At 38.7% G+C, this 16,189-nt stretch overlaps 1 protein-coding gene across 14 annotated transcripts in view; it reads right to left on the bottom strand.

Moving 5' to 3' along the window:
• CTNNA3 (catenin alpha 3) overlaps window positions 1-16,189 on the bottom strand; it is a 482,801-nt gene that overhangs the window by 431,044 nt on the left and 35,568 nt on the right. For all 14 annotated transcript variants that reach the window (XR_001186059.5, XR_005266613.2, XM_072040368.1 and 11 more), the window contains one exon: window positions 10,732-10,851. Coding sequence is in view for 12 of the 14 variants with exons in the window: in XM_072040368.1 (XP_071896469.1) it covers window positions 10,732-10,851 (120 nt within the window). In the remaining 2 variants the exon portion in view is untranslated. The remainder of the gene's footprint in view (window positions 1-10,731; window positions 10,852-16,189) is intronic.

Below are 16,189 nucleotides of genomic sequence, written 5' to 3'. Positions count from 1 at the left end.
CCGGACCTGTAGCCTGTGGAGAAGAGCCCACACAGGAGCAGGTGACCTGGCAGGAGCTGCTGCCCGTGGGGGAGCCAGGTTGGAGCAGTTTGCTCCTAAGGGATGGATCCCGTGGTACGGACCCATATCTGGAGCAGTTCTGGAAGAACTGCTGCCTGTGGGAAGCCCACGCCGGATCAGGTCATCAAGGACTGCATCCCGTGGGTGGGACCCCACAGCACAGGGGACGAGAGTGACCGAGAAGGAGCGGCAGAGAAGAAGCGCTGTAGACTGACCATAACCCCCATTCCCCCGCGCCGCTTGGGGGGAGGAGGTGGAAGAGGGTGGATGGGGGGGGAAAGGTTCTTTTGGTTTCTTTCCTTTGTTTCTCACTTCTCTAGCTTGTTAGTAATAAACAATAAATCTTACCATCTCCCTATGCAGAGTCTGTTTTGCCCGTTATAATAATTACTGCGTGATCTTCTTGTCCTTATCTCAACCTATGAGCCCTTTTCATTGTATTTTCTCCCCGTTCCTCTTTGAGGAGGGGGAGTGAGAGAGCGGCTGTGGTGGAGCGCGGCTGCCCACTCGAGCGGAACCATGACAATCACTTGCAGAAGGAAACAGAAAGGGATTCTCTGGTGGGAAGATAAAGGATTCAGCACATTGGAGGACACGATTCAACGTCAAAAGAATGATAAACATGATACTCTCAGATATGATACAGTTCACTAAGCGTAAGTACACAGCACTACATGAAGGCAGGAACAATCAGCTGCACGATGTATGATTACAAACAAAATTAGGCAAAATTAGGCAAAACTTCATAGAAAGTTGTTCTAGGATCATAAAGATGATTGCACATACAAGTCAGATCGCATGTTTTAAACAGAAGACACCAGTAGGAATCCTTCCATTCAACTTATAGCAAAACTTCATCCTTTAATAAAGAGTAGAACTATTTAAGCATCAGGGAATAACAGAAGGTCTCAAAAACATGACCTAAGAGGGAAGATTGAACAATTTTGAGCATAGTTGTTTTAAAGCAAAGAATTCTGAGAGAAGGCATGTTGATAATACTGCAAAGGGAAAAGGAATAAACTCTCCATTACATCCATGGTAGAAAGTACAAGTTGCTGTGAACTTGCATGTATTAAGGAGGATTCAGGTAAGACATTAAAAAAAGAACTTTCAATGAAATGCAAGAACAGCCAAGGAATGCTGTGGAATCTGCTATCTTGTAGACATCTTGCTGGGTTAATTGATAGGGAAATAAGGACCATCAGTTAGTAAACTTACTGCTTCAATCCTCATAGGGTTTGCACATAACTTTGCAACATACAAAAAGGTTTCAAGTTAATCCTTGATGGGGATAGCTACAACCTTCTCTACATTCAGAAAAAAAATGATACTCATTTCATAATGTAATGTATTTCTATTTTATTTTCACAGACATCTAGGTTTCAGATTGTTTTTCTCATTCAACAGTGAGAACATTCATTTCAGCACGACCACATTCATACAAGAAATAAGACGGAACCTTGATATATTTCATTTTTGTACAGCCTTCACCACCGGTGATTTACTGAGTGGAGAGAGTAACATGTAATAGCTGGTTCTCACAGTGGCAGCATTAAAACTCATGCTGCTTGGTATCTTTTCTTCTTTTGTCTATTTTCCTCCCTCACCTGGATGGGTATGTTATGGGCAGCGCAACAGCACAAAACAGATTTGCTTTGACATATTACTGGCAAGGCTAAGCAGCTTTCCCAGCAACAGACTGGTAAAGAAGGAAGGAAAAAAAAAAATGCTGTCAGCAACTTCCCTGTGCCTGAGCTCAAAGTTGTATTCATTGAAACCTTGTTGGCAAATAGTACCTAGAAATTATTTTTAAGAGGTGAAAATCAGAGGAAAAAAATGGTAACATACTTATACATTACCTACATGAACTGTACTTATAATACAGAAGTCTTATAGGGAATAATTACTGGTCTTTGTTAAGTCAGCCTTGAGATCCGTTTTCGTTGTAAGTACATCTAGTGCATACCAGTAACAGGGAATCACTCGGAAGCTATGAATTGATCTGCCAGATTTTAAAGATTTTTAAGTTGTCTTTTATAATTGATGAAGTTCATTGCTTCAGTGCTTTGTTGCTTTTGATCTCCTGCACTCTAGCAGTTTTCAATTAAGTTTGTTCATCTATTTATCTTCATCGCCTTTGACTGTTAAGAACCAAAAAACCAACATTTTGGATTGTATTCCCACTAATGCTATGTAGTAAAAGACATTAAAAGAAAGTTTGAAAACTAGAAATACTACAGGGTGTTTTTTGTGAGAACTTCGTAAGAGCTAATTAGAATTCAAAACAAAATTATCAACAAAGTATCTAGCCCATACGATCACTGTTGTTTTATATGGCTGAATTTTGCGTTCTGTAGCCTACAACACCTAGTTTTCTCCTGCTAACAGATAGATTCTTCTGCATTTCTATGTCTAGAATTGTGTCACACGAAATAACCTCAAGTCCCATTGCAGGCAGGGAGGCCAGGGGCAGCTAGTCACATTCTGCCTAGCAAGTGATTCAAAGAACATTGAAACATAGATCTCATCTGATAGCTCACCCTTCTACCTCATACCCAGCTACATAAAATACTGTAGGGTGCACAGCATATCTTCAACACCACTGAAGTTCCCAATATATAATGGATCCACTTGGATCTGCACATTAGAGAAACTACAGGATGCTGGATAAAGTGCTGACCTGTTTTGCTGAGCTGCATGAGAACAGGGATGAAAGGCAAAAGGCCAGGACAACTGCACGGTGCAGTGTTCCACATGATCTTGGAGGATTCAGTAAAAGCAGGGGCTGGTAGACAGCAACAACCCAGCCCCACAGGGAACATGGGAGGCACTCTGCTTTTATACCTCATGCAACCTGAAGTGCAGGCAAGGCAGATGTTAATACTTCAACCCTTTGCTCTGCAAATCTCAGCAGCTGCTTATGGGGACCTATTCCTAAGCCAAGCTCTGAAAACCCATTCATCTAAAAGCTGAGATACCAGGGGTTATAAATGCACATTCAAGGACAGCACTATATAAGATAAACTCAAATCAAAGTAAAATGCACCAGTACATTACCTGGGTGTCAGAGTACGCTGTGTCTGAGGAAGCCACATTGCACAGTGCATCCTGCTGCTCTTCATGCCCATCTCTGAACTCCACAACTAAGCTCAGCACCTTGTTTGCAGCTCTCTGTGACCCATTTACATTCAATTTTGCCTTATTTTTTTTTTTTATTCTCCTCCTTTACTTATACACCAAACACTTATGAACATTACAATGTAATGAAAATTGGAAATGGAATATGGGGGGTAGGGGGGAAGGAGGAAGCAAAGTATGCCTCAAGAAAAAAATAAGCACCTCCTTTGTAATTGTGAAAAAGAATGAATAAAAAAAAAAGTCAAGACAGCCATTGTTCTTTTTGCTTAAAAAAAAAAAAAAAAAAAAAAAAAAAACTATGAGAAAATCTTCAAATCCTGGGCAAGTCCTGGAAAACCCAGGCAACTGGCAGGCCCATAGCCTGTTGACATTCGCAGTCCAGAATATTATGACAGCATTTATAAAAAGTGGCATTATTTTAAGTACTGGACACTCTTGGCATTCTGCAATGCATACAGTAAGTCAGGATCTTTACCCTAAAGATCTTATATAGACATATGGTAAAACAAGATCTAGTTTCCAAAGAGAAGGCAGAAAGCTTCTGACTGCAGGGACCTTATCTACTGGCAGAGCTCCAGGTTCAAAGTTGTCTGGCATAAATACAGTAGGACTAGGTCTGTGGAGTAGGGCTGACCACTTATTTGCTGGCAGAGATTCCTGGCGAGTTCATGATGCATTTCCAACATTCCATCTGAAAAATACTACAGCACACCCATTTCGGGGGAGAGGGGGCAGGCAAGACAGCAGGAGACTACAATCTCATTAATGCTTACAGCACCATTGTTTTCTGAAAACGAGAACAGCAGATACAGTGGAGAAAGCAAACAAAAGGAGAAAAATATTATTTAAGTGACAGAGACAGGTGTTGTGATAAATGTACTATGCCTGTCAAAACAGACTCATCTTCCTTGTAAATGAGTTTTGTATGTAGTTTCTCTGCTAATCACATTTATTTCAATTATAGCTAACATCTTCAATTTTTTGTTGTTGTAAGAACTTTCTCTTATCCTTTTAAAGTAAGACTTACCAGAACTGGAAAGAATGCTTTTGTTTCTACAAACAGACTAGACAGCCATAACCAGAGGGACTTCCATTATCAAATAATTGACCTCGTTATTTTCAGCCTACCTTAATTTTTAGGATTGCCTTGGGATATGTTAGCTGTATCTTGACATGAACAATAAAAACATTCTTTCCAAAATGTGCTGACTATAAAAAATGGTGTATACAGGTGTATATATTGTATATGTATATATTTTGTCAATGGGAATTTTTACAAATATGATACAAAATTGTAAGATATATACTGTAAAATCTACATTGACAAAGCATTTTTGAGGCAAAATCAGAGACATAAGAAAAAACCACGCTTGCCAAGATGCATTCTTTAAAATACTCCTCTGCTACCCCTTTCCATTTTAAGATATGTTAACGATAGGTTCCTGATATATGTTTGAACCACAGAAAACCTAATTTATGCTTCATCCGATTGACGATGTTTGAACATAGGAGGATTTGTCCTTCCTTGTCTGGTTCTGAGACAAATTATACAGTATTCCACTCACAAGTAGAAGGTCTATTGTTCCAGTAAGAAAAGCCAACAATGTATTTTGCTATCTAGGTAGAATGCCACAGTTTAGCAAAATAGAGAAAAACAGTAGAAGCTACTAACACAGTATAATTCTACTGATTTATAGAAGTGGAGGAGGGCATTCAAGTAAACAAAAAGAAGAAGTGAACAAACGTTCACAATCTTCCTATACACAGCAAAAGCAGGTCCTAAGACCACAAATGCTGGAGGATAGAAAATGCCTGGGTGTTCCCCACTGATCACTAGGTTTTAATATCACAGGTTCTTTGCTGACATCTACAGTTATCTTTAGACTTGCCTAATGCCCATGCAAATGGCTCTTATCGACAAAGAAAATCCATACAAACTGTTATTTTGAGTTGCCTCAAAATAACACCTATAAGAATTAAAACAATTCCTTTCTCCCCTCTCATCCATTTTCATCCCCATATTACTGCTGCTTCTTTTCCCCCCCTCTAACACCCTCCATCCTAACAGGAGCTTTGCAAGACAGGGAAGAACATGCATTCAAACATCTCCAACAAGTAATCCCATTAATTTTCATGCATCTTCACAAACACTTAAAAATCTGTTAAAGATCAAACCACATTCCTTGGCCAGGATAATTAGAAAGGAAAACAATTGTGAATAATGATTGTGATCAAGATTGACGCTGTATTTTTTGTCCTCTCTTCAATTATACTTTCCTCTGTTTACTTTTCCGTACCTCTTGGATTCACTGAGGATACCATTCCATTCCCTTCTATCTGACAGCAATCCACAAGAATTCACAAGTACTACACTTCTCTGTCTATGACCATATAAGGATTTTTTGATTTAATATTGCTTTCAGTGTCCTTCTACTGTAAAATGCTTGCATGTTTCCTTAACTTTTGTCTAGTTAGGTGGAAACAGGAGAAGATCAACAGAATAAACACAGCATCTAAGACTTGCCTATTAAGTCTATTTATTACTAAGTCCACTCTTAATCATTCCTCAACACACAGAATTCATATTTCATTCTTTTTCTCCAACAGGTTATCATCTATACTAAAAGTGCAAGAAATAATTCATGAAGTTCATACTAATTCGCAAAGCAGAAAGTTGAGTGGTGCTCACGGCTGCACATTTGTTAAATTTGCATTAGCCCATGCAAAGCTTACTGCAAATAAATTCTTCCTTAACGACAGAAAGTATAATTAATGGAAATTACCACACAGGATTTCAGAAGGAACGTTATTTCTGAAAAGGAAGTCTAAACAAATAAATAAGACAAACAAGATTGCTTATGTCTTCTTCTCATTACTTTTCTACCAAAGGTGGTAGAACACAGGAAATAATTTTTGTTTTAGCTTGCAGTGTTAAAACATGGAAATTTTTTATAGAACCCTCTAAATTGTATTATTCTTTAGACTTTTAGAAAAGGTAGAATACCTTGTCTCTCCTGAACAGGAAACTATTCAGGAAACAATTACAGCTACAGACACTTTGAAAAAACAACAAATCTTAGTACATTCTGCATAGAACTTACCTGTGCAAATATACCCATGCCATCAAAATAAGACACTTTTTAGAAGTTTTTCCACCATCTCAAAGTGAATTAGACAGCAACAGTGATACTGTTGTCTTCCTAACGTAACTCTCTAAAGTCTCCAAAGACTACCTGGGTTGCAGAGATCTATTGCTACTGATTGTAACAGAGACATTGGACAAAATGAAGTATTAATGGGAAGCAAACAGGACAGTATAAAACAGGCCTGCTGCAAAGTGTTTGCAAAGTGTCATTTACAGCTCTACTACAGTACCCCAAAGGAGGAAAAAAAAAAAAAAAAAGCGTTGGGATCTGTGGCTTAAGGTCCCCTCTTATCCCAAAGTGCTTTACCATTTTATCTAATTTCCCATGTAATTATCCATATGACAGACATGTTAATCATAGAATCATAGAATATCCTGAGTTGGAAGGGACCCTTAAGGATCATCAAGCCCAACTCTTGACACCGCACAGGTCTACCCAAAAGTTCAGACCATGTGACTAAGCGCACAGTCCAATCTCTTCTTAAATTCAGTCAGGCTCGGTGCAGTGACCACTTCCCTGGGGAGCCTGTTCCAGTGTGCAACCACTCTCTCTGTGAAGAACTTCCTCCTGATGTCAAGCCTAAACTTCCCCTGCCTCAGCTTAACCCCGTTCCCGCGGGTCCTGTCGCTGGTGTTAATGGAGAAAAGGTCTCCTGCCTCTCGACACCCCCTTACGAGGAAGTTGTAGACTGCGATGAGGTCTCCCCTCAGCCTCCTCTTCTCCAGGCTGAACAGGCCCAGTGCCCTCAGCCGTTCCTCGTACGTCTTCCCCTCCAGGCCTTTCACCATCTTCGTAGCCCTCCTCTGGACACTCTCCAACAGTTTCATGTTAATGCATGGATTGATACAAAACAATGCTCATAGTAAAGTTTACTTAACTCTTACTGGAAACATTCCATAAGTCACAGAACAAGAAAAAAATTCTACTACTCATTGCGGTATGCACTTATTCTTTTGGTCAAACTTCAGACAACAGTCCATATCAATAAACTGAGAAGTCTGTTGTAATTCAAAGGAATTAGTAAGCTGGACGTGGAAAAAAGAAATTCTGAGACACAGATCTCCTGGAAGACTTCAAAATGGGAGACTTGCTATAAACTGTTATTCTCAAATGAAATGGATCTCTTCATCAGATACAACCCAACCTTAGAAGTGTGTGGAAAGACTAAATTGCCACCAAGTGTCATGTCAGTGAAGTCTACAGGAAGTTAGATGGACAAAAGGAGAAAGAACGTCAATTTAAGCAAGTAACAAAATAATGAGATCACCAAAAAGCATTTTAGCATGCTGAAGTATCTCTATGTAGGGTCACCCAAATGCCAGAATGGGGAGAATAAAAGGCATGTAAATCAAAAGCCTATGCCGGGGCTAAGAGTGGGTCTGCAGTAACCAGCAAACAGCTTGGTGCATTTCTTCAGCTGCATCATTCATCAACATTTGCAAGAGGTCTGCCTATGTTCGTCTGTTGAGTATAAATGTTTTATTTGTGTTTTATCTTCACCTGACCCAAGTTAAGCATGCTTCCAAGTGACTTGGCTATTAAGGAATCTGTTGGAAATGTATGGCAAGCCTGTAGAGATGGAGACTTGTCTTCCACTGACAGCAAAAAGGAAAGCTGACATACAGCAGCATAGCAGAGCAGACCTGAATATGGTAGGAGTTCACCACAGCAATAGAATCTAGATCCTGTATACACATGTAACAATACTTCATGTGTTCGAGTCACAAAAGAATCAGAGAGCATCCTGCAGGCTTTTTGAGCACACCACTAGGTGTCATGCACACAGCTCAGCCTTGAAACATGCATGACTCCAAGAAGCCTCGGTATTCCTCCCGTGTAATTACCAAAGAAGTTAGCCACCCTGACCACTACTATTCCAACTCACACATCCACTCAGACTGTTTGTAAAATTAGAATCTGAAAGCTCTGAGAGTATTTACCAACACATGCTAACAAATTTGAGGCTTTTGTATGAAGAAAGCCAGAACTGTACTGTTGACAATTTTAAAAATAGTTTTATGTCAGCAATCTGTTGGCTACCTGAAAATTCAAGAGCTTCTATTCCATTCTGGGATTTGCCAGCTAAATATTATTTAACGTAAGCCATCATTCCAAACACATTTGTCTCTTTTATACTTCTACCACTCATAGAAGTTTGGTCCATACTTAAAAATCAAAGGCAAAATGGGTCATTTTAAAAATCCGTCTTTTTTTTTTAAAAAAAAAAAAAAAAAAAAATTAATTTCCCACCTAATCTGAAAATTTCCAACTCTGCAGAATTACAGTGCTTTTGAATGAAAGTTGTCTGCTTCCATCTTTCTTTTTTGGATAAAGTGAAACAAATATTTATTTATTTATTTTGACAAATGGATTCATACTGGTATTGTATACAACTGCTGTTCATCTCCAAATAGATTACAGTGACTCAACAGTTTGCCAGTAGGGCTATGAATATCCCTTAATCTAACAAGAGAGCACATAGGTTATCATTTAAAGGTACACTCCATGAACACAGTAATGAAAGTCACAAGCTCAGAACAGCTTCAGTCCCAATCTAGATCTGTGCTTTTTCCATAGGTAATCAAAGCAAATCTTAACCTTTTCAAAAGAGATCACTTTCTTGCCAGAGCAGGAGGCAATTTAAAGTGTCTTCTATAGCTAACAGAAGCAGCTTTTCAAATTCCTCTCTGCTCAATCTCCAGAAAGTTCTACTGAGATGAAAATCTCAGTCTCAAAACCAGTTACTATTCAAAAAAGTTGCCAAACCATAGACCTACTGATCAGGTATGCAATTCAGACTGAGATACAGAGAACTTCTCTAGACTTATTCTGATTTCAGCCTTGGCCTAGTTTATTTTCTTAATAGCACTGTATTTCATTTTGTACAGATGCACAGCTTAGTAAAAAGCTTATCTTCTGTGACTGAAAGCAGGAAGTAATTTTATAGCTAATACACCTCTAGTACCTACAAGTGCAAAAACTTCTGCCAACACAGAAACAGAGCAAAAAGACGTCAGAAATAGCATGAGGAGATGTATGAATACCTGATATTAAACAAGAATGTTGAGATTCTCTAAATGGCTTTAAAGCAATCCGGATAGAAAAGAAAAATTGCACAGATCTGCAATCAGGAGAAAAGACACCCTGCTGAAGGTGAAGTATGTTACTGAAGCATGTTCAGAGTCTGCTAGAGAACCAGATAAATATTGCCTAAAACGATGAGGAATTTTGCAAAGTCAGAATCAGAATTCAGACTAGAGAAAGCTAATCCCAATAAAAGTGTGGTGATAGCCTTAGAACCAATTACAGAATTTACATTTCCCTGGCTCAGAAACACACTCCAAACCCTTGCAGATGTGACGTTTATTAAGCTTGACATAACTATGAGATCAAGTAACAAACCCACATTACAGGCTAAAACTAGCATTAGTTGCCAGTTGAAACACTTCCACTTGCCAGCAGCCCCATGTCCAAGGGCACAAAGAAATATGCTGTATTTCTCCCAGAATAACAGCTCCCACCACTCCAAAACTCACCCAAGCAAATTGCTCCTTGATCTCTCCAATTAAAGAACCAAATATTCATGTGTTCAGATACAATCTGTCCCTGAGCCCTTTCCTCATTTTTTAAGCTATCAAATCAATTACCTGATATAAACAACTGGAACTGATCTGCCTCCAAGCAAGTGAAGTGTTAGACAACACTGACACCAAGTGACAGAATTCAGAAAAATACCAAGTAAAACAACCCACACAGAAATGGTAGTGCACTTCATCAATATGATCTGGAAGACACAAGGCCTGTTTTTCCCCCCAAGAAAGCAAAAATTAAGACATAATATGAGAGCTGACAATTTCACAGATATCACACAAGTTACAGAAAGTATGTCCAAGATTAAATACGTTAACAATTTGATTTAACCTTGATCTCACCAGCATGAGTGAAAGACTATATACACTGTTTTGTGCAATCTAGCCTTGTAAATTCATTTCTAAAAAAATAATTGATGGTTTGCATGTACAGTTAGCATTTGATTTCATTGACTTTTGTGGATTTAAGTTCATTTCCCAAGTAAAAAAAAAAAAATCCAAACAGTACTTTTATGCCATTTAATGAAAACATTTTATGTTAATGCAAAGCTTAATAGTCAGCTGAACCTCACCTACCTGGCTCTACAACAAAGAAACCTTCAGAAATCAAGTACCACGCGTTGCAACACCTTATGCATTAAAGAGAATTGCCACCTTTTCTACTGACTTTCACAATCACATTATGTAAGTATTAAACCCCACTGATAGAACAATAACCCTACCAGATGCTTCTTCTCTCACCTACCATGCTTTTGCCCAGTGCTTTATGTCTCCCAACCCAGCTTCCATGGTCTTACCTGTTGACGTTTGAATGCCAAGTAATCAAGATTTTCCAGATCTTTCCGAAACTTCTGGTAGGTTTTCTGTAGTTCAGACTTACTGGACACATTTCTTAGCATTTCAAAGGTTCTTCGAAACTGTGATAGTAAAGAAAAAAATATCACTCACACAGTTGTTGGTTTGTTTTTTGTTGGTGTGGTGTTGGTTTTTTTTTGTGTGTAAGGTTTTTATTCTAAATACTGTTGTCTTCAAGTATACCATCTTACAGACACAAGCACACTTCTACAACTTTGAAATCAATTCCATTATCCAAAGTATAGCGCACATATCCCGTTTAAGTAAATTAAATCCTCTAATTGACGTCACAGATAAGACTTACATAAGACAAAACACTAGCAATCTGCCTGATCTCTAAAGATCAGTTCTTTATCAATCTACCAGATACTTCCCCTCTCGCCCCCCAACTAACAAAAAACATATGCAGCTTCATAAAGCCCATGAACTCCTCATTTGAACAAGCATAACAGTGGATCCTGTTTTTCAGGGTACTATCAAGTTAACTTACTTACCATACTCTGCAAGGCTCAAGACTCACCTGAGGCAAAGTGCTCAGATACTACAGGAAAGCTGTGACAAGATCAGTCATACTTTGAAATCTCACTTTTAAATGAAACACTTCTTTCACACACACTATTTCTAAAAACAGAACTGGTACTTATCAAAGAGATGAACAATACCAACCCAGCTGTAGGGAACTGCAACAGAAAGGATAAGATTTGTGCAAAAGAAGAACTGGAGATACCAGCACAGAGACGGTCTGAAGGAACACGGTAAGGGAAGGGCTCGCAGAATGGCCCAAAAATTAGTAGGTCACCAGGATCCCACTGCATCTACCACCTAGGAGCAACTGCACTGTGATCGAGAACTGGAGACAAAGACTAGCAAGGGCTTTCAGACAGGATGGGGATGCTGATGTCTGCTAGGTCTAAAAAGGCACAGAAGGACAACCCAGATATGCACATGGGCACCAACCTAAGAACAACCCAGGAGATTTGAGAAAGACCTGACAACCGGTGTCCCTCAGCCTCTGATCTTCACAACAGATCCTGGTCCTAACATCTGGACACAAGCATCATGTGGTCTGACTGCTGGATGGAATTTCTGTACACAACACACATTCTGGCGCTTGGCAACAGAGATGGTCACAGCAAGCGTAAAACCTGTTTGTTTCTAGTTTTAATTTTAATCAAATCAAAAATCCATGCTTTAGGGTCTGATCAGGTTGTTTGCTGCATCATTGATACAAAGTTACAGAAGTATTTTGTACACAACTTCCTGAGCTTATAAAGCAGTAGCAAGATATACATACTCTTCCCTATTCAGGCATGTCTAACAAAAAAAAAAAAGTAAAAACTCAATTTTATAAGTGTTCTTCTTCTGGGAGATATGCTTCAGATTACTTTTTTAAAAAAGCTTTCCCACATACCACTTGTTTATAATATAGTTCTTGAGTCCTCGGTGAAAACAGTATTTAACAGCTGCTATACAAGGAAAAAAAGCACTATGAAGACTTCGCTCGAGTAACATACACACAGATAAGCAAATTTTAAAAGAAGGTAGAAAGAAAATATGAACTGGTGTATCGATTAAAAAACCCTAAGCAGCAAACATCCTCAACCACATTTCTTCTGTTAAGGTAAAGAAAACATGAGCAGGTTGAAATAGCTCAGTCCCTACCTGATCCTAGCCTTGATACATTTAAGTGATTTGTCAAGCACTCCAGGGGTTAATACATGATGCTTCAGAAAGACAAAGGTGTATTATACCTCTTCTACTAGTTACAAAACGATGCACAGGGAAGGAAGTTGCCCTCCCATGGCTCTGTTAGTATTCCAGGTCCAAGACCTAGAACAGCAGACTGAAATCATTCACACCTGCAGTTACAGAAATGAAATTCTATCTTTTTGACAAGGTCAGATATCTGATTTTGCTACAGCTTCCTTGCTGCTTCAGGAAATCACTTCTCTGGCTTTTGCTGTTTCACTATCTGTAAATATTCTTCTTTCCCACACAAGCATGTAACAGCTGTAAAGCCACAAGTAGTTTAGAAATATTCTGTTATCTCAGCAATTAGCACCAGCAGTTAGTCTAGAAACACATCTTTACACTGATAATCAGGAAAAACTACATGTTTTCTACATCTGTCCAAGATACTACCTTAGCTTACTACAGTTACAAAGCCTGTATGTGAATTACCTACTCTAAGTTGGATTGTGGTACTACTGTCTGGGAAACGAGGCAGATGACCCAAAGAAATGAACTGTTTTCCAGTCATTTCTGGCAAACTAGGCACTGCAGTAACAACTACAGCACACTTCTGTGTACCTTGGCTAACACTACAGACATTGAATTGGAAAAAGGAACCACAGGAGCAGAAAAAAAAGAGACAATCTCCACTCATCTTCAGTCCCTCTTTAAAAGCTGACAGCAGCTTTGGCAGCTAGTGCTGACCTGGATGTAGACTTCTCCACAGCATGACTTGTTCTGTGGGCATTTAAGGAAACCTCAGGTGTGGACACTGCTCAACAGCCACTAGGTAGCCCCACTTTGGGGATGAACAGCTGCAGATTTCAGCTGGCAATCTGCAACTGACAGACACATCCTGGAATCCCCAGGCAAGTCACCACTTCTGGTTTTCCACATGCTGCAGGCCTATATTTCAGTCTTACTGCTCTCAAAACTAAGAAGCAAGATAAAGCAGTATTTATTTCCATTTGTCATTTACCTTACTACACCTCATTCAGCACCACTCAAGGTTAACTTGAGACTTTCCAGCTGCAGTTCAAATGTTTACTACCAAAAAATAAAAGAATACTTTCTCATCCAAAGTATACTGCACTGAATTCTCTAACAACACAGCTGAGAAAACATAAATGCTAAACTGTACAACTCTTAATTCTCTTCTGTTCAATTTCATTATCTTGCACATTTTCCCCCTCAGATTTTCCCTCTGCTCCAGAGATGCTCTGAAATCCTTGAACTTGCAAAGCTTCCTTTCACCAATTCACACTCCAGCAGGGTGTCCTGTAAGGTGGAAGCAATTTAATTACATCATCTGCAAGCAAGACTGGAGCAAAGTTTAAACAATTAAATAAAACTGCTCCTTGATGAGTCTAGTAAACTGCTCATAATGTATCTGTCCCAGTACACCATATTCGCTCAGCTCAAACCCATGACACACTTCTCCAGAAACTACCTCAAAGCGCCTGAACCCTGTTATGGGGTTGAGCAATACTGCGTCACAAATGATTCCCAAACTCACTAGCTACTACAAAGCAGTCTTTTTTCTCATCAACACATTAGACACAAGTAGTAGAGCAGTAGAATCATCATCCTCTTAAGGATGTACTTAATCCCATAGTTCCAATTCTTCATTTGGCAGGAGCAAGCTCACTTGATTCCTCATGTCCTAAAGCAATCTGAATATTAATAATGTGTTTGGCTGTCTGGAAAGAGATACAAGAACCAGCATGCAAGGATGAATAAATACAAACCAAGCATGTAACTTTAGGGATAATATACTTAAATAATAGAAAAAAGATGTGTGATGGCCATCCTCAAGAAACTAACCAATTAGAGTAAATCTGTCTTAACATGCGAGGAAAAGTTTAACTCAAAAGTAAATTCAAAAAACACGCCAACAACTTTAAGATAACATCCTTATTCCCTTTTCACTGACATCAAAAGGAAACTAAAAAAAGCTGCCTTGGACATACAAAAGTTACCAGAATGTCCTTTAAATCTTAACCATATCTGGATTTTCCTCTATCAGTCTAAACTACTATTTGTAGGTGAAGGGCAAGAAAACCCCTGTCAAGACTGTTGTCTAGAGGTGAAAAGTAGTGTTAGAATTTTCTTCCTCTTTCTCACTGATAACCGAATATAAATAACCCTAAGGGGAGAGTCCACAGAAGCTCTTTTTTTCTTATTACTTTTTCAAAGTACTTTGACCATAGTTTCTGGAAGCTGAGAAGCAGCGTTCCTTTACTACTATTTTGCTCTCTGTGGCACTATTGGTTAATTGTCTTAATATCAGCACAAACACATCATATATTACTTTAAATCTTTTCAAAATACAGGAAGTGATCTTACAAGAACAATCTATGGATTCAGTTGATGAACGTTATGACATTCCTTTCAAAATAAAAAAGTCAACAATTGTAAAATTAGTGCCAAGTACCCTGGAACTAAAAAAAATACCACAAAGTGGATACCACACCAGCCACTATGACCCGAGTAGTACTGTCAGGTGCTGAATGAAGGTTGAATACTTACCTGACCAGAAACGAACACACAATGGAAGCCCTAAATTAAGTGAAGCAACTTCTATAGTCCCATTTAAGGGATCCTGAAGCACAAAAATCTCATCCACAACTCAGAAAGTGATGAGAATCCAGAATGAGGATGGACTGGAATTGTTATTAATATGGCCTCCTAAGTACATTGGCCCTGATAAGCATGTTGAGAACTCCACAGTCTCCTCACAGAAGATGATCATGGTTCCAACTAATTAACAAGGGCTACTATAAACTATAAACCAAATTTCCTTCAGTCTGACAGGTTATTTAATGTAATGTCAAAAAGAGAAGTGAGCTCTGACTAAAGGTTTTCCTGCTGTCAAGCTATATACGAGGGCTACCCGAGAATCTACTGGTGATTTTATTAGCACCTTTTGCGGGCTTTTTATCTGCAGCAGAAGTTTTTCCTTCACTATCCACCCTCCTATTTTCATGAGCCCTGGAATCTCTGATCTTCTGCTTCATGTGATGAAAATCAGGCAATGGATTCAAAGAGAAGAGGCCGAGGCATACACAAAGTATCTGCAGAATGCTTCAGCAGGAAATTATACTAACATTTTGATTCTTGAAGTCTACTATATTTAGTCTTTATTCAAATTAATTTCTTCAATTCAATAAACTTTACACTCTTTGAATGTTGTAGCTTAGCTCTGCACTTTTCTGTAAAAGGTTAATTTAATTGTTTAGTATTAGCAATACTAAAATAAGACTACACTGTTTGCTTGCAACAGCTATACCTCATTTAGCTGTTGCAAGCGAACAGATTAATTACAAGAGTATTTATGGAATGAGTAATGGTATTAAAAGCACTTGATACCTGATTTTTAAGATCTAGTTTAATTAACACATTTTGATAGTGTTTCTTTGCAACAGCACTTAGCATCCTTGCATCCTTTCTGGTATCCCAAGGAAAGTTCCTGCACTAGACAAGTTTGAGCTTGTTTGGCTCAGTCTGAGGTTTTGGTTCAAGTCACTAAGTTGGATCTGAAGCATCCTGGTTTAGGACTTAACATAAGCCAGATCCTTGAAAAGTAAACAGATACCTTAGGTAGACAAAATTCACTCAAAGTTCAACAGGATTCCCTTGATACAGCTGGGAATCTCAATATGCACTATG

The sequence above is a fragment of the Anas platyrhynchos genome, chromosome 6 (genome assembly GCF_047663525.1).
Source record: "Anas platyrhynchos isolate ZD024472 breed Pekin duck chromosome 6, IASCAAS_PekinDuck_T2T, whole genome shotgun sequence".
In the NCBI taxonomy this organism is placed as follows: domain Eukaryota; kingdom Metazoa; phylum Chordata; class Aves; order Anseriformes; family Anatidae; genus Anas; species Anas platyrhynchos.
This window is presented reverse-complemented; position numbering and strand designations above follow the sequence as displayed.